General features: G+C 34.5%; 2 protein-coding genes across 3 annotated transcripts; one reads left to right on the top strand and one right to left on the bottom strand.

Moving 5' to 3' along the window:
* Window positions 1–3,108: 3,108 nt before the first annotated feature.
* LOC117161149 (uncharacterized) lies at window positions 3,109–11,122 on the bottom strand. Of its 2 annotated transcripts, none has more exons than XM_076623890.1 (7): window positions 10,791–11,122; window positions 10,539–10,704; window positions 10,243–10,460; window positions 10,006–10,170; window positions 9,741–9,919; window positions 7,735–9,440; window positions 3,109–4,197 (listed from the first exon to the last, which is right to left on the bottom strand). In XM_076623890.1, the coding sequence occupies exons 1-6, from the start codon at window positions 10,898–10,900 to the stop codon at window positions 9,301–9,303; spliced, it is 978 nt and encodes a 325-aa protein (XP_076480005.1). In that variant the 5' UTR covers window positions 10,901–11,122; the 3' UTR covers window positions 3,109–4,197; window positions 7,735–9,300. The 2 variants fall into 2 exon arrangements, with proteins under 2 accessions (XP_076480005.1, XP_033198349.1); XM_033342458.2 differs by having other exon boundaries at window positions 8,012–9,440.
* Window positions 11,123–11,484: 362 nt separating this feature from the next.
* Window positions 11,485–13,047, top strand: LOC117161144 (WD repeat-containing protein 18). The gene has a single exon (XM_033342446.2). It carries the CDS (start codon window positions 11,659–11,661, stop codon window positions 12,943–12,945), a length of 1,287 nt encoding a protein of 428 aa, XP_033198337.1. The 5' UTR covers window positions 11,485–11,658; the 3' UTR covers window positions 12,946–13,047.
* The last annotated feature ends 4,987 nt before the right edge of the window (window positions 13,048–18,034 follow it).

Here is an 18,034-nt window from a genome sequence, read left to right as displayed (position 1 = left end):
TGCAATTTCTTAGTCCTCTTGATTGATTAGACTCTTTCCCTTTATCGCACTATAATTACTACCTTTCTTCCCTTAAATCCTTCCGTGGTACTGACATACATCTTGATGTAGCCTTTCTTATGTTTCTTTCGTTTTCTTTCTTCCAATTTTCTTTTCTGCGACTATTGTCTAACTTCCTTCCTTGGATAATACTGTCTTTGTCTTAGTCGAGGTTCAGAGGGTGTGTAGGTGTGGTGGTTCTAACCGTTTCATCGTACCTAGACAGGGTCGTGCCTTTTCTTCGTGGACGAACGGATACGTATTCTCTTTTTACAGCGGGATACATGAATGGTGTACCATGAACGGCGGTATCGTGTGACACGGATCGATCGCGGAAACTAATAGCCTGCATCGATGAGAGAATTGCGTTGCAATTGGCGTTTTGTAAAATTCGCTCGTTCCGGGGGATGATGTTGAATAATCATCCATTATTATGTCACAGTATCCACATACAATTTTATGTAATCCCTTGCTTTATAATCTTTTTTGATAGCTATTTAAAGCAACGTCAATTGTTAATTCAGATGAAAAATTATACATAATTTATAGTTAGAAATTCTTGGCTTGAAAAATTGCAATTGAAGTTCACATTCTAATCAAACACTGTTTGATCTAATCAAAGCCTTTGTTTCTCAGGTTCCTCAAAATAATAACATAATCCCTTTGTTCGAGTATACATTAAATCGATGAATTACATTTTTTGCATCAATTAATAAATAGCCAAACGAGATTATTTTTCCTGTGAAAAATCTAATCGAAATTCGTAGCGTGCGATAAGGTTTTTTCAACTTATGGAACAGTACATCTCAAGGTAACTTTTAAAAAGAGTATAGTATCCTAGAGATTATTGTAAGATTCCACTGTAAACGACTGCATATCTCATTGCAAAATGTTTTATTCAATTTATTTCGTTATTAAAAGGAAGATCTATCACATAATCGTATATATTGCAACGTTTTAATTAATTGGTATAACGAACTTATTACTACGTGCACTGTTAAACTTGGTACTTTAGATACGATAAAGTTATCACTGCGGTAAATAACATAATTTGTACTTAGGTCAAAGTTGACCGCGACCCATAAAAATCTGTCGCAACTTTTTGCCCATTTTTCCCGGAGTTGGCACACGGTAACCGGCACAAGTGAAACGCCCTTTTGTCGGATTGCCTATTACGAGCGATGTATCCAAGTCTCCAGAAAATGGCTCACCGGCGAAATAAAATGATGCAATCAGTCGAACTCAAACTCCAGAAGCGACCAATTATAAAACTCTCGTAACTCGTTATCAAGCATCTCCATAACAAGCCATACCATAAATCACGGTATTCACAAAAATGAGCAGTTCCATTCGTCATAAACCGCGTTTTGTACCTGCAAGACGTGCAATCAATCACAAAAGTCTACACGCTATACAGTCCGTTTTCGAAATATTATAACTGGTCTGTGGATCTTTGTATCATGTTGCAAATTTATGTTTTTACAATCACACCCCTTTAAATATTACAACGACCATTTTATCTTTCCATAAATGCATCAACATCCGCATAAAATTTTCTCAACGAAGTTTGGATCTCCTAAATCTTGTAGATGACTTTGTAAAACTATGTATTCTGGGTTTCTTTCACTTGCATAAAAAATAATTCTAGTCGAGTAATCAGTCCCTTGATAACCCCTAATAGTTATGAACGGGATGCGTGTAAAATTTTGTAATCTGACGTAATCGTGACGAATGCTTTCTGCAATCTGACGTAATCCAAGAAAGAACGTACCGTTCCAATCTGAAGCTAGGGCAGTCCAAATATTTTCCGCTCACACCCTCCATCCTCGTTCCAGAAACCACCTCCGTCTTCTATAAAAAAAAATTTATTAAATCATACTATGTACCTTTTCTCTAAAAAAAGAAAATATATTGCAGAAACGTTCTCAGACTCTGCGAAACGTGGCAATTAAATAGGAACTGTACGTATAGAGCATCTAAAACGTAAGTAATACGCAAAACTAAGCAAAGTACTTTTTTCCTTAGAATCAAATTGACACGAAGCTGAAAAGGCTTCGAGGTGTTCTCCAAGAAATTCTCCACCTACTGAGCTGCGAATATGTATGCAGATTTATATTTTTATGAATATAATTATACGGAACCTGGGTAAAAAATTATTTTGCCTGTCAAGCATCATAGAGAATGCTATATTTTGGATAATTTACACAGTTTCCTATATTCTCTGCATTTGTACACATTTAAAATTCTTATAAATGTATAGAGATCTGCAGTAATTAGTAATGTAGCAATTACACGTTCCAGCGCTGGAACGTTTAGACCTTAACTGCCCGTCTAAATTCATTTTATAGCCACGCTATGTCGTTTCCTGCTACAATGCCAATAAACCAAAGAGTCGCCAGCGTCAGGAGAACCGTCTGTTCTCCCGCGAGATTTCCGTGGAAAGCGGGACACGCCGCGCGTTCCATCCTGAGTCGCCTTGGAGATGCTCCGAGCAGCCAGAGGAGTCAATAGACTCTACGTTGCGGCAGATGTACGTATCGATTTTGGAACGTTGATTCGCGCGTGTTCCAGAACGATACCGTTGCCCCCCAGTGCCATAGACAGGGACGTACAAGAGAGATACACGGTGTCTCGTGATCATTTTTCGAACGACGATCCTTTTTTCCCAATGAACGACAAAGTTCGCAGTTTGGCAGCAGGCATGCGGGACGAGACAGGGGGTTTCGAGAGCACCTGGAGGCCACTGGGTGGCCGGCATCGCCCTCGCCAGGTGGTTGCAACTTGTTGTTGCGGCTGCCCGAGTCTATTGTCACGAGGACTCTATGGTGTCGCAATATTCGCGTGCTTGACTCATTGACTGGCGATTCTGGTAGTTTGCTCGTTGGTGAATTGATAACTGTGATTTGTCGATTTTCAGGCAAACAGGGAAATTTGAAATTGCTAAAATATATATAAATATAAAATATCGAAATATCCGAATATATGTATGCGTATATTGAAAATATGTGAATATTTTGGTATTTATGAGGCGTTTAAAGGTACAGAAATACATAGAACACATGCAATGGCTAAAGATAAGGAATATCAAAATTATTCAAATATATTCAAATAATAAAGAAACAACAAACATAATAGATAATACATAGAAGCAGAGAAAGTACAGTATCTATTCTAATTATAATACTTCATTGGCGGGACAAATTCCTACTTAGATCCCGTTTCTTTAGTCGTGTTCATAAAAATATGAATTTGCATAAACATTCACAGTCTAGTGATCAGAGTTTAGATTTGGTTTGGTGATATTTGGGTTAGCGACGGGGTTAGTGTCCTTAGCAATTGAAGTATGGATTTTCTTGATGCGTGCTGACGACTGGAAAGCCGTTTCGACGATAGATGGTCCTGATTAAGAACGAGAGACTTGTTTATGGCGTTCCGTTCCTTCGCCTTGCTTCACTTGCAGATCGGAATTTCTGTACGTGATTTCTCTCTTGGAATTAGTTTGCTGGCTACTTTAGTTGCATACAGCAGTCTCTTAATTCTCTCTCTATCCTCATCTTTCTTGCTCAATTTTTAAATCTCTTCCATCCAATCGTATTACGAACAAATGCAAGATGGTCAGCGACGTATGTTGAAAATCACGCATTTAAGGAAGAAATTTCGTGGAAATGGAAAGACACGCGCAGCTGTGTTCTATGGATCATTTACGATGCTCGTTGCCTTCGGCTGTGAGTTGATACGTCCTACGGGCACGATCCCATTGTCCATGGTGAAAGGAATACGTGGACTCGATCTTCCGCAAAATAAAAAGCAGCCACGGTGTGGTCACCCTTCGTGTGGCACGCGCCACGATCCACCTTTCTTCTTTTCTTTCCGTCGTGCGGCCAGCCGTTGCCTTTCAGATCCCCAGGATAAGGAATCCTCCCTACTGCGACCGGGGGAACTCTTTAGAATGTACGGTTAGTTGGTCTGTGTAAGAACGAGAGATAGACAGAGAGGTCGTACGGCGTCTTTGATGTTTTCGTCACTGCCAATGGCTACTGAACGTTGCAGAACTCATTCAACTTCCTGGTTTCTTCACTGGTATTGCCAGAATATCGTCACGGAGGCGTCGATTTATGTAGAAAATTGGCCCTGGCATTTGGCGTTCATACACTGTGACTGACAAAAGTATTCGAATGCTCTTAGAAACTTTGTATGTGCATATATATATGTATATATTATATGAAACATATTATTGCTAGAAAATGATATCACCGCTTAGAATATAATTTGGTGTATAATGTAGAAAATTGTTCTTGGCATTCGGCGTTTATGTAGATTGGAATTTAGCTCGAGTAAAGTAAGTGTAGTTCTACTGGGATATTTTTCAAATCGACGATTATATTAGTGGATTCACTCACATATTTCAACATTTGATATTTAAAAGTATCAGCAATCTGGAATATGCAATCTCTTTAAAAAACATAATCAATTTTTTTACAATAATAGAACATGCCATTTTATGAAAATTAGAAGCGATATAGAGTACTATGATCTTAGCGCTCATATATAATGTGTGTTATACAGAAATTTGGTTTAATCTTAATTGCTATTGTTCAGATGTTATTATTTTATAATTAAATTGCAACATTTTGTCTGTACTTAAAAACAAGAATACAGGTATTTACTTTGTTTGAAAAAGAAACAAGATCTTCTTGTAATTAAATAGATAAAGGGAACAAACGAGCCGGAAGGAAGAAAAAACAATGTATGTATTATTCCGTAGTGCACCCTATTGGTTAAACATTGCGTCATATTTCGATATCGCTATTTCACCAGGGGGTGTTTTCCTCGCTGCTGCCCTTGAGGATTTAAAGAAACTGGGATAAGCGGCATCCCGCGTTGCGCCTATTCCACAGACCGGGTCGCGACTCGCCCAAACGTCTATGATTGAACACACAAAGAAAGACAAACAACGAGACTCTCGAGGGAGCAGGTGAAAAAACCGCTGTTGCTTTTAAACCCGCGTTCGAATGTCATAATTGGTAGCAGGCTTCCTGTGTGCCCATTAAATTCACCGAAAGAACAGTAGAAAAACAGAAGATACATAACAGCCCTATCATATTGCTAATATTTGTTACAATGTATTTCAAAAAATATTCTGAGATTGGATTTTAATCTTTTCCAATATATCTAACGCTATAAGCATCTTAAATTGTCAATCACTGAAAATTCAGAAACATACAAATTTTAATCTACAACCATCTAAACTTGGAGACATTTCATCCTGGAGAAATTCTAGAAATGGACAAGTTCCGATCTTCGGCAATTTAAAATTTTATAAATTCCAAACTCTGACAAGCATAAAAATTGAAAGATTGCAGCTATCAAGAATGAAAAATTCTACAAACTCCAGCCTATAAAAATACCAAATTCCAATGTTCTAAACATTTACTAACGTTAACATTTAACGATTACTAATTTCCCAGGAACTCGTACATTCTGCTAACATCTCGTTTATTATTAAAACAAACCGAACAAGGTGTTCACATAACTTATGGCCAATCTCCATGCATCTCGAAGGAAAGAAAGTTGTTTCGCTTTGAGAAGAAAGAAGAAGGGTGTAAGAAGGGGCTCTGCGTTGGGGGGTGGCCGATACAAGTGGGACATTGAAGAAAGGGGTTAGGTCCCATACAGTGACAACGGCAAAACTCGAAACGACGTCGTCGGACTTGGCTTCCGGCCATTTCCCAGCTATCGATCCACGAAGCGTTACGACGAAGCTGCCCTACGCGCAATTATAGGTGTATCGTGTGTATAATACGACCCTGGTACATGCATAGCCGGGGGATAGATCGCCGTCGGCGTACAAGGACGATCCCCGAAATTCGGCCGCGACATCGGAATCGCGAATTCTTCGATGGCCGTGCGAGGAACGCTCTATCGAGGACAGTTATACTGTTGCTTAAAACTGTTCCACCCAAGAGAGTTCCATAAACGGGTCCAATACCATCCATCTAATCATATTACTAAAGATATAACACTTATTTAAAGAAATATAAATTACTATTAATTATGCGAATTTTTATGCAAATACCTATTTCTTTGTACCCAATTAAGCAAATGGAATCTATAAAATTTATTTCTCCCACTAAATATTACAATGAGTACTACACTTTTGATATTTTATACGTTTCTGCATGTCACGTGCATTTTATGGATTTTTACAATTTTAAATTTTATCAACTTTGTGAACTTATAGCCCTTCCCACCCAAATATTCAAGAGGACAAAATTATACAATTTATTCTGTAGGTAAAAGATGATTAGTTAAGTGTAATGAAAGGTCGCCGTCTTGCACAGTGAAACTAATATTATTAGTGAAATTTTGTAAATTGTAAGTTACAAATTATCTATGTTGATAAATTTTTCTATACAACATTAAGAAGTTTAGTCATAGAACAAATTAAATGTTAGAAGTAAAATTTATGAATGAAGAAAACTTGTAGCTTCTGATTGTATGCGTAGTATCATGAAATTACCTTTATCATTGTATCATGAAGTTATTAAGCATCATTATAACTCTAAACCTGATTGTCAGGAAACAATATTCATTTCGCAAATTTGAAATTTAATTTGTTAGTTAATATAGATAAGAAGATTAAAAGTTTTAGGAGACCTTTATAATAATTTTCTTATTAAATTTTGTTAATTTTCCAACTTTCAAAATAATTTATCTTACTGAATATAAAAATATAAAGATTGGAACGAAAGAGAAATTTATAACGTACCTTGTTAATTTACTAATATTATTAAATGAAATTATATCATTAAATTATTATGCAAGAGGACCTGGGAGCCATATTATAACCGTGTTAAAATATTATAATTTAAGACTGCTTATTCAGTTATTTGTATGAATAAAACGGAATAATCAACAATGTTTAGACTGAGAAATTTTTATAATAAAAGTTGGTAGAATGCAGAATTCTGACTGTAATAATTATTTCTCGTAACATATTTTGGGTGACGCGGCGTGTAAGAAAGACACAGTTCACCCACCCTACGAATGCAACACAACGGTGCGTTTCCACGTATGCGTGGAATCGATAACTGGGAATTAGTCTGACAGGCTGTCTGCCAGAACCAAGTACGTGCATCTACGTGAAAAACCTTGCCAATCATGTTAAAGTAATTACATCGTATAGGTAACCAAGTTAAATATAACTGGCAAGTACACTTGCTGAATGGAAAATTATTAGATTAATATTGTTTTCTGATTTATTTCACTGCCTGAAATGATCTTCAATAAGAGAATGTTCTTAGGTGAAGAAATATTTTTATTCAAAACAGTCGATAATGTCGTTACTTTAGTTATCGAATCGAGATTAAAATCTAGTTCATTGAATATATACCACGTTTATAAATTCTGATGTATAGGCCATTTAAAATTAAGTACTGTACATTAAAATTAATTTATCATTTCATTATCAAATAAGATATTGAAACGATAAATACATTAAATAACTCAGATAAAAATGAATGTTTTTCATTGTATGTACTTAAAATTACATAAGAAAAACGGAGTTCCAACTGAAATTCGACGAACTTCGATCAATAATTCCACAATGGAAAATGAAGATATAAGGCTCCACTCAGAACAAATAAACGATTTTGAAATTAGGTTATCATAACCAGTTCACTCGTAAAAGTTTACCTTTCTATATTTTCGTGGCTCCACCTAAACACACTATCATCCGTGTCGTACCGGACTAAAATGTACATGAAAATAATGCCAGTCCACAGAAAGACAAACTACGGAACAAATAAAAATATGTCCGCACAAACTACGCCGTGAAAGTCAGTACGAGAACGAGATAAATAGAGGATCATCGTAGTCGGTACCGAGGATCAATATAATATGTCACAACCACGGTCACAAGTACACAAAGGCATAAGAGTATATATAGCTACTCGATACATACGATAAATACCTTGTATGTTTCGTTCCGCCATGGTTCCGCTATAAACCGTATCGACCATTTTTCGATTATCGATTATGAGAAAAATTTACATTTAGAACTCCATTAAAGTCATGAACATTATTAGTTATTAATACACGTGAGTTTCTCATGTCTTTTAAGTTAAATATTTTTCGTTTGGAATAAAATTGACGTAGTAAAATACATTCTTCCACAAGTATTTATTATTACAATCAAAAATAAAAATGTATAAGTCATTCCACGTAAAAAACAATTTTGTTAAGAAAGAATATACTTTGTTTTTGTTTCATACATTAATTATTAGTTACTAGTAAAAATTGATTGTTTTGTTTGTTTTGTTATACAGTAGGTGTCCAACCTTAAGAGTTTTTGAAAAATTGCAATTAGACGTTTCGATAACATCGATTAATTCTGCACTCCGCGAGTGGCGCTGAAATCAGTACATTAAATATCGCGCCCTTTTTCGCACGAGGAATATTCGATCCGCGATATTGAAAGTTTTTAACGGTTGAATATTGTTGTCAGTTATTAACAAATTATATTATATCTTTCTGTGATAGTTAATTAATAATACGACTCAATTAAATTCAATTCAACATCAAGATATTAAAAACTATATGAGGACGCACTTCACAACACGCACAAGTAACATTCAGTACTATCCCCGTCATAATAGTGAAACATGGAAAGGCACTTCGTAACCGAACTGGTGAGTACTTTAACGCACGATAAGTAGTATATCAACAGCATTTTCCAATTGATTTTTCTTCTTTCAAATATTTTAATTAAAACGTCTTTTCAATATCAGTGTAATATAAAATAAGTTCTTTAGTTATTTCAAAGTACAAATTCAAATATTCAATATAAAAATGACTGAAGATCTAAATTTATACAAAATCATTGAATAATTCTTTCTTCAATGTTACAAATATTTTACAATGTTAGTTTAGTAAAAAAAAATTGAATAATGCGAAATATTAGCACCGTATCAAGCAAATTGTTATTATAAAGCATATATATAAACCGTTTAGTGTATATCATAATAAACTTCACGGTATTAAAAATACCTTCTTTTAACACTGACCTATATACATTTGTACGCGAACATAGATACGCGTAGAATTATAAATAATGTTATTTTGAAAATTTTCCTACACTTGTTATCCCATCCTCACCACTCATTTCTCCCTAATTGTCCATAGCAATATTTTGTTCGTGATATTGCACTCTTTCATGGAAATATCATCACTTAGAGATATGATTTAAATGAAATGTAGATTTCAGTTGAAAAAATCTTCTACCTCTGCTAGTTCCCTAGCTCGGGCTTGTTGATGAGCCCAACGTTCTTCTGCAAGCTTATCGCTTACACCCCATTTTTCATGATAGATACGTTGTTCACATGTTGGGCATTTTTTACCCCCTATAATAGAATAAACAATATTATTTGAAACTAAAATGCTGATGTGTGCCTTCTTTTGGAAATATAAGTGTATAAAAATCTACAAAATACATATAATACATAAATATATGTAAAATATCGGGAACAAAGTACTTATTACAATATTTAGTAGATGAAACTAAGTGCTGTTTAAGTTACTTAATTATATTCATAAAAATATAAAATTGCATAAATATTCGCGTCAAACATTATTACCATTACCCATTAATATTACATTACATTAATGTGACAATTGATATTCGATGCAATAATAGAAATTACCATGGAATGGAGGAGTCTTCATGTATGTCACAAGACAGCGTAGGTGAAACAAATGTCCACAGTAAAGTCTCTCTACATGCATATCTGCAGTTTCGTTGGTTTCTGCATTTTCTGGATTCTCTGGCAGACATGTTTGTTTGCATGACTGACAATGCTCCTGTGGCAAACTCTTTACACATCTAGGTGATATAATTCACAAAAAGAAAATATTAAATAAGAGTAAAAATGATATTGATATAACATGAACATTGATAAATAGACATACTGTATGAGAAAAGATGTAACAACTTCCAAGGATGGTGAGGGAATAAAAGGAGTGTGTGATTTCTTCCTAAGCGGTGGTTCTACACACTGTCTGGCTAATTCCCTTCCTTGACCTGTGAAATGGCGTGTAAATAGTGGAGGAAAATTTGTATCTACATTTTCCAATCTACAAACAAAACAATTATTAAAAAGAAATATAAATTTCTTGTTTATGTCTTTAGTCGTCATTGGTACATACTTTACACAGGCAACTGGATAATTATCTGGTACATCGATTTTAGCTTTGAAATAATATAACTCTTTCTTAATCTTCAAACCAATACAAGAATATTTTTGTTTCAATTTTATTTCATCGTTGTCCCCCAAGAGTTTTTTTATGGTTGAGATTTCATCATAGCAACAAATCAAAGGATTTTCGTCAATGAAATTACGGATAAATTTCAATATTGGTAACACCTACAGCATTAATTGAAATTCATGTAGTAAATTCATATAAATAAGAAATTGTTCGATTTGGTAGATTCAAATATTTACCTGTGCCTTTCCCAACAATTTCTTGCATTCCTGTTCACAGACTTCTGTTAGACCGTTAAGTAACTTCACAGATAAAGTTTTGCTCTTCAATTCAAGTAACAATGGAGCATTAGGATAGCTCTTCGCGAACTGTATGCACACGACGATGCTCTTGAACTCGGTCTTCCTATGACGTTTGTAAATAATGGAATTAATTAGGAAGTTATTTGGTAATAGTTAGTCAGTTATCATAATCGCTAGAAGTAAACTTACGTTATTTCCACTCGCACCATAGTACAAACACAAGAAACAAGACGGCTACCATCAACGACATTTTGACAAAGTTTTGATACCTCTTGTAATTCATCATCGAGAAAGCCCATGAGAAAATTGAAACAAATATTACTTCACGATCTAGTAACCCCTTATCGGTTTTGTTATCAGGTGGAACCGATCATCTAAATCTAAAATAGACTGATATAGCAAAACCAAATTTTTAAAAAGGCTTTACTGACGATTCTCGAAGATTAGGATTATGTCATATAAATACTATTATTCTCAAGGTCAGTCAAGGAAGCTCTGCTTGATATACTCATCTGTTTTGAAACATGAATCATCAACATTGATACTTCCTACTATGATGTAACATATCTTAAGTAAGTGAATGGAAAATAAGTATCAAGAAATAAGATTTTGGTAAAGGAAAATTTCGTCGTTAGTTTATTATTTATAATAAAATATATCAAATATATACAATTATAAAATTATTATGATATTATTGTATATATAAGTTATTCCTTTCACAAAAAATACGCTAAACGAAAAAAATTTGTTAAGAAAGTTAATTTATTCAGTCATTATAATTATTTAAGCAAAAGATTTTATGGGAATGAATGATACTTGAGAGGTTATACTGTCCAATAGAATCGTTTCTGTACTACCTAAAATAAGTCTCGACTAGTGGCTCTAAAAGCGCTATGGTTTATGGTGGAAATCTAACCTAGTGCAACGCACGTGTTTACAGAAAAGTTAGAACTCGACTCGAGAGAATACTAAATCGAACGAAAAGATTTATACCAAAATATGTTAAGACTTAAAGTAACCATAATCAGTTTTTAAGTTTAATAAAACTATAATAAAAATGTCGCGAATTGCCGACACGAGAGAAGTGATTTTAACTAGTGACAGTAGCGGTGAACATTGGAGTGCAGCTGTGTGGGATCACCGAACTGGTTCAATTTTATCGACTTATAAAAATGCTGGTGCTCTCAGTCATAGAACTCTTCAACTTTTAAGCGACAGTTATATAGTGGGTGCGGATTTAACGAAACCGCGTATACATGTTTGGCCATTGAACAGTCATTCTCCCGTATCTAACCTGAGACTGACAACACCGGGAAAGGTTACTGCTCTGAATTGCACGCCCAATGGCGCCTACATGGTCGCGGCCATTTCCGAAAAACTATTCCTCTGGCAATTGTGCAACGGGCGTTTGTTAAAGAATTTATCGCAACATTATCAGACAGTGACCTGTTTGACGTTCAGCAAAGACGGTTCCATTTTCGCCAGTGGCGCCGAGGACGGATTAATTTTCGTGTGGTCGTTGTATCGTGTATTGAACGAGGAACATCCTACGCCATTGCACGCATTCTCTCATCACTCTTTGCCAGTGAAGGACCTACAATTTGGACATGCTGGCGCGCGAGGAAGACTGTGCTCCGTATCTCTCGATCGAACATGCAACATTTACGACCCAGGCTCCGGATTGCTATTGCTCACCCTTGTGTTCGACGTGCCACTCACTTCCGTTTCCATGAACGCACGCGAAAGTGATTTATTCGTGGGCTGCACAAACGGTGACATATATGGATTCAATTTGCACGAGCCGCCACGTGGAATAGAGCATCATGTGCAGGTACGGAATGACGGAAATTCGGATGGAGTGATAGTTTTCCAGGGGCACAAATCGAGCGTAGTATCATTATCGATATCGATCGATTGTCGATACCTGGTGTCGGGCTCGACCAGCGGCGAAGTTCACGTCTGGGACATAGCGAGTCGTCAAATTCTTCGTACGATCGATCACAAGGGACCAATCACCGCTGCATTCTTCGCGAAAAACTACGACAATTTCCGGGTCACCAACCTTAAGCCGCGTTTACAACTATGTAATTTACATAGGATATCGGACGATAGCGGAAAGGAAAGCTTCATCGAAGTGATTTCAAGGGATCGAAATACAACAGACATTTTAGATTTTGATTTGTACACAGAAAAAAATATCGATATGGCCGGATCAGAGGACGTAACCTCGAAAAAGTTTTCCGAGATGAAGGACGAGATCGATAAACTGAAGAAAATCAATGCTGCTATGTATCAGTACAGTGTAAAACATATTTTGAATAAGTCGAATATAGATTTAACTTAGACTTAAAGTTTTGTATATATATATAATTTTTAAGTTATTTAGTAAAAGTTTTCTCATGAAAACTGATCATAATAAAGAGTACTTGTTGCACGCTGTAAATAATGTAACTTATCTTACCTATCTTTCACAATCCTTCTTATTCTGTTTGAAAATGGGTTATGTGGTAAAAAATGAAATTGCAGTAATATCCAATTAGCTGTAACAAGATAAGTAAAATGCATTGGTTACAGAGGGTGTTAAATATTTTTATTTCGTATTTCTAATTCGTTTGCTTTTTGATTGCATTAGAAACGAGAACGAGAAACATTTAGCACGAATAGAATAAAATGAAAAATAAAATTTATTATAAATTTTGAAATTCACACAAGGCATATATAGAGGAATTTTTCACTAATTGCCGAGAATAATTTCGTGACAGTTAAATGAATACTAGAGCATATCCCTCTTATGCCAATATCATGAACTCGTGGTTCGATAAATTCACAATTAATTCGGTACTTCACGATTGAAGGTAAAATGAAACGAGATAATTCTACAGATCATAAATGAAGCTCAGACCATAATATACTCGTAACATTAGTAACAGTTTTGGCATAAAGTAAGCAGACAAAGAAAGGCAATTCGTTTAACTTTTTAAAAAAGTGAAAAACAGGATAAATTTGCACATTCATGGGTTTGACATAAGGAGGACGATATTATCCGTGAAATTTATATTCTCATAATATTAGAGAGATAAATCATTGTACTATACAGAAGAGAAAATTTAAAAATTGCTCATGAAAAAAACATGGAAATAATAATGAAAAACTGTTTCGCTGTTTCACTCTCTGTCACCGTGGAAAAACATTCTATAAAGGGTATAACTTGTTCACGTCGCACGACGATAAAATGATTAACTCGCTGTGATACAAACACGTTAAATGAAACAAAACGTGGCTGTTTCTCGGTTTAATGGCAAGCAATATTTCAGCTATGATCGTCCCCGAAGAGCTAATATTCCGATCGAAAATTCGGCTTCGAAAAACGATTCATGCTCTTTATTCTAGTTTTTGAACTTGCTGCATGGTAATTTATTTCCAAGACCCTAGAAAAAATATTTAATTTCACGATGAACAAAATTTAAAAACTAATATACTGATGAAAATAATGGATGTAGTCATTATTCAATCCGCATACTACATAATTTTATTTTTGCGAATAAATACCAATTTTTTTCGGTTATATACTTCTTTTTCCACAGATTCTCGAAATCGGTGTGCAAATAGGTCATGTTACACGTGGGATTCGCGTTACATGGAATAAAAAAGGAAGTAAATCGAAGCATTTTTTAATACGGAGATCTCCTTTCTTGCGTCTCTTTATTTCAAATTATTTTCGTTTCGATAAAAAGTTCGTTTTAATAAAATATTGGTCGGTACTCCTATATTAATTATTCTCGCGTCGATGAAAGAATTTGAATTTATATGAAAAATTCGACGCGCGTCCGATTAAATCAGACCTTCATTTTCATACGTTTAAAATTGTTCTGTTCCTGCAATTTTTTTTTTTTTTTTTTTTTTAGGTAGGATGGATATGTCGGTTTATTACGAAATAATTATTCGAATCCGAAATTACCTTTTACTTCTTGACTTCTACATGATATTTTCGTTCCGTTACATGTTCCTACAAATCTCTGATAATATTTTGCTTTCTGTTCTTCAAAAAAAAAAAAACTTTAAAACCTTTCGCTATGGCAAATGAGAAAATTTTTTGGTATATAAATTGAAACTGTTCTTTTTAATAAGAGAATTATACGTCGGTAGATATTTGAACACTTTATACAATTAAATATAAATTTAGTTGACACGTCAACACTCCTGTAATCTCTAAAATACATTTTTGATTTAATAAAACGTTAGTATACGTGTATCGAGCAGATTTTTAGAATCGTTTTCTTCGAAATCGATGTCTCGTATGTAAAAATATTATCCTACATTTTTAACTTATTTTTTCACGAGGAATTACCTTTGGCACGGTTGCTTGTACCACCAGTTATCATACATCTTGCCCACATTGTATACTGGAGGGAGAAGGATTATTTGCAATGACTACAAAAGATATTGGCACATTATTGTATTTATTACAACATATACGTACTAATTAATTAGTATGTCCAAGTATATCACATTTCGGAATTATCTAGTAACACTTTTATGTGTATGGCTACAAAAATTTGGTACTCTAGAAATGAAATTTATAGAACTTGATAAAAGGATGCTTTATTAGAAAATAAAGGTACGTGATTACTTCTTTTGTTTTTTCCTACTATACATATGTTCCCCCTACAAGCTTTTTTATCTCAAATTAAAACCGGAGGACCTTTCTATGGTGAACTTTTCAGTTTAATCGCCAAGGAAGCTACCCTCTTATCCTCCTCGTCCAAGCTGTAGTATCATAAAACGTATCGTGATATCGCTCAACGTCGTTGAAGAATGGGATTAATTATTCGCCCAGCATTAGTCACGATCATAATATCCACGATGCGTAATTTTCCATCGGCGGATCATGGGATTCCCCTGCATTTTTCACCCCATACTGACTACTAGCGCTGTTGCAAGCCGCTCATCTCCTTTCAAAAGCATCGGTTGATTTTTACCACCATTGTAAATTCCACTTATAATCTCGCATTGCTAATTACTCATCCTTCACGACGTAATCTCGTGTTTTAAAAGAGAATCCTCGGTATAATTATCCCAACTTTGGGCGATTTTAAGATGGAACATCGCTTCTGATTTTCGCACTTGCTTCAATCAATTTCTTTATCATTTCTTACAGTGATATTCAACTTCTCTGACGTTGTACGAGATGATTATTTGAGAAAGTTATACAGAATATCTTCAAATGAGAGGAAAGTGATATCTTTTACTCAGCAGTTGGTTTTCATCAATGTAGAACTTACTTTCTGTTAAAATGTGTAATATAATATACATAATTTTTAGATTAAAGTTTAATGCCGTATCAAAAGCGTGGTTTTACATTAAATGCTATTCTATTGACTAACCAGATTTTCTTGATGAATTTTACCAATTCGTGGATTTCTTCATCCGCTAGATCTTCCTTGAAGGAAGGCTTCACTGAATGTTTTTCACGGAATGTGTTTTACTTCCGACAATTCGGAAGATTGAGTGATCTATCGTGCTTCGAGTGTTGCACTCTTCGCATTGTGGAGTTGATTCTTTTTGTAGAACGTACGAGTGCGTGATTATAATAAACATATCATTTGGTCATACGAAAATACAGAATATTTCGAAAATAATATTATGTTAATTATATGATGACATACTTAGCGATAAAGTCGTGGTAAGAAAATCTGCTGAATTTAGTTTGTAATTTTCACTTGAAAAAACAATCTTGGAAGTTCATATGTACAGTACTTGAAATTTTGTCATTTAATTTTTCGGAAACAACTCTAACACGTTGACTGCCACGAGAATTTTACGTATTTTACTCTGGGACCCGCAATAAATTAAAATATACTACACCGTAACATTTAATTTTGACAAAATATCATATTCTGTATTCGCGCTCTTTTTCTCTGACAATGTTATCTAGAACACTCATATTGTTCAACATTTCTCAGTCTACGAAATTTATCTTACTCTAATCATTTCAAAAAAATCTAGTAATCGTGAACAGTCATCAGAAGACCAGATTTAATGACCAATGTCTTCAAAAATTGTTCAAAACTTTTCAAAAATTCCTTATCTATACACTCGCATAAGTATGTTAAGTATTGTACACGTTGCTTTATCTGTATATTGATTTCAGAATATCGCATTTAGATAACTTTTGTCCGTCTATTTCATCGTTTGATGCTTAATAAGTTAAGAAAGAATCCATCAGTGCCAAGCTGTTTGATCACTAGTATCGCGAATCCGGCAGAGATATTGGTTATTTAAAATCTTTTACATATTTACCAAAGTGTGATGATATTCTCCATCTTCTTGAAAAATGAAATTCCTTTCAGTTCAGAGGCGACACATTTTCTAATAATTCCAGCAATTTATTCTCAAGTATACGCGTGCTCGATGAGCGTTCGATATCGATTTACTCGAGATACAAAGTTTCTCATGAGAGAATGTTAGCTTACATTTTCCAAATATTTGTGCATTTAGCGCGCGTCATTAGATTAAATGCATATTCGAATTCTTTACGCAAATGGAATAAATAAAATTGAATCCGTCAACACGTATTTCCAGTTAGCAAACAACGCGAATAATAATAAATTTACGCGGTCCATGTCCGCGCACAGTTTCGTGGAATAAATCAATTGAAACGTACATCAGCGAAACGAACCCATAATTATACATTAGACTTACTCAGCACCAGGATTAAAGCCCCGTTCACACCCGATAAATCGTTTTCTTCGCGCCAATGATTTAGAATTTCATTTTATACCAAACTTTCGAATTTGGTATTGTGACATGGAAAAGCACAAGAAATTTTAACGATACGGAAATTATTATCTTTCAAGTTATTCGTCTTGGATTCTAAATGCTGAAGGTTTACATACTCTGTATGTAATACGAGAAATTCAGAACGAAATCTTGACGATATTTGTAGGAATAATTATTTTATTCCATTCATTCAGAATTCTACACCTCTTTCTGCCCTTTATATTTCTCCTTTAAGCCAGATTAACATTAATCCAAACACAAAGAGAGAAATTCTCATAACAAGGAGCTGAATTCTGAAAGCTGAAATTATTTTTCTACTTCATTGTAGTTTGCGTATTTTTCGTACTTAACATTAAAAATGAAATAGCAATTGAAATTAATAATAATAAAATGAAAATATTTTGATGATAGAGAAATTTTCCATATCATAGAATTACACGGTAAAAGGGTTAATATACTTTGTATTTCTCCACATTCTATAACATTCGTTTCAAACATTTTTCGACATCTCCCACGCTCTTTCCATTCAACCAAATTAATGTTTTAGAATGTTGAATGTTCACGTTCGTTTCACTTCGGTTTTCCATCGTGTTTTTCATAAGTACATCGCGCTACCGCAAATACGCTAAATTAGTATTGTTCCTTAATGTAAA

The sequence above is a fragment of the Bombus vancouverensis genome, chromosome 13 (assembly GCF_051014615.1).
Source record: "Bombus vancouverensis nearcticus chromosome 13, iyBomVanc1_principal, whole genome shotgun sequence".
Lineage (NCBI taxonomy): Eukaryota > Metazoa > Arthropoda > Insecta > Hymenoptera > Apidae > Bombus > Bombus vancouverensis.
This window is presented reverse-complemented; position numbering and strand designations above follow the sequence as displayed.

Coding starts and splice junctions, on each gene's coding strand:
- LOC117161149 (XM_076623890.1), bottom strand. CDS start 10,900: ATGGGCTTTCTCGATGATGAATTACAAGAGGTATCAAAACTTTGTCAA. Junction 10,171..10,242: donor TATCCAGTTGCCTGTGTAAA/GTATGTACCAAT, acceptor TTTTGTTTGTAG/ATTGGAAAATGTAGATACAA. Junction 9,441..9,740: donor GAAGACTCCTCCATTCCATG/GTAATTTCTATT, acceptor ATTCTATTATAG/GGGGTAAAAAATGCCCAACA.
- LOC117161144 (XM_033342446.2), top strand. CDS start 11,659: ATGTCGCGAATTGCCGACACGAGAGAAGTGATTTTAACTAGTGACAGT.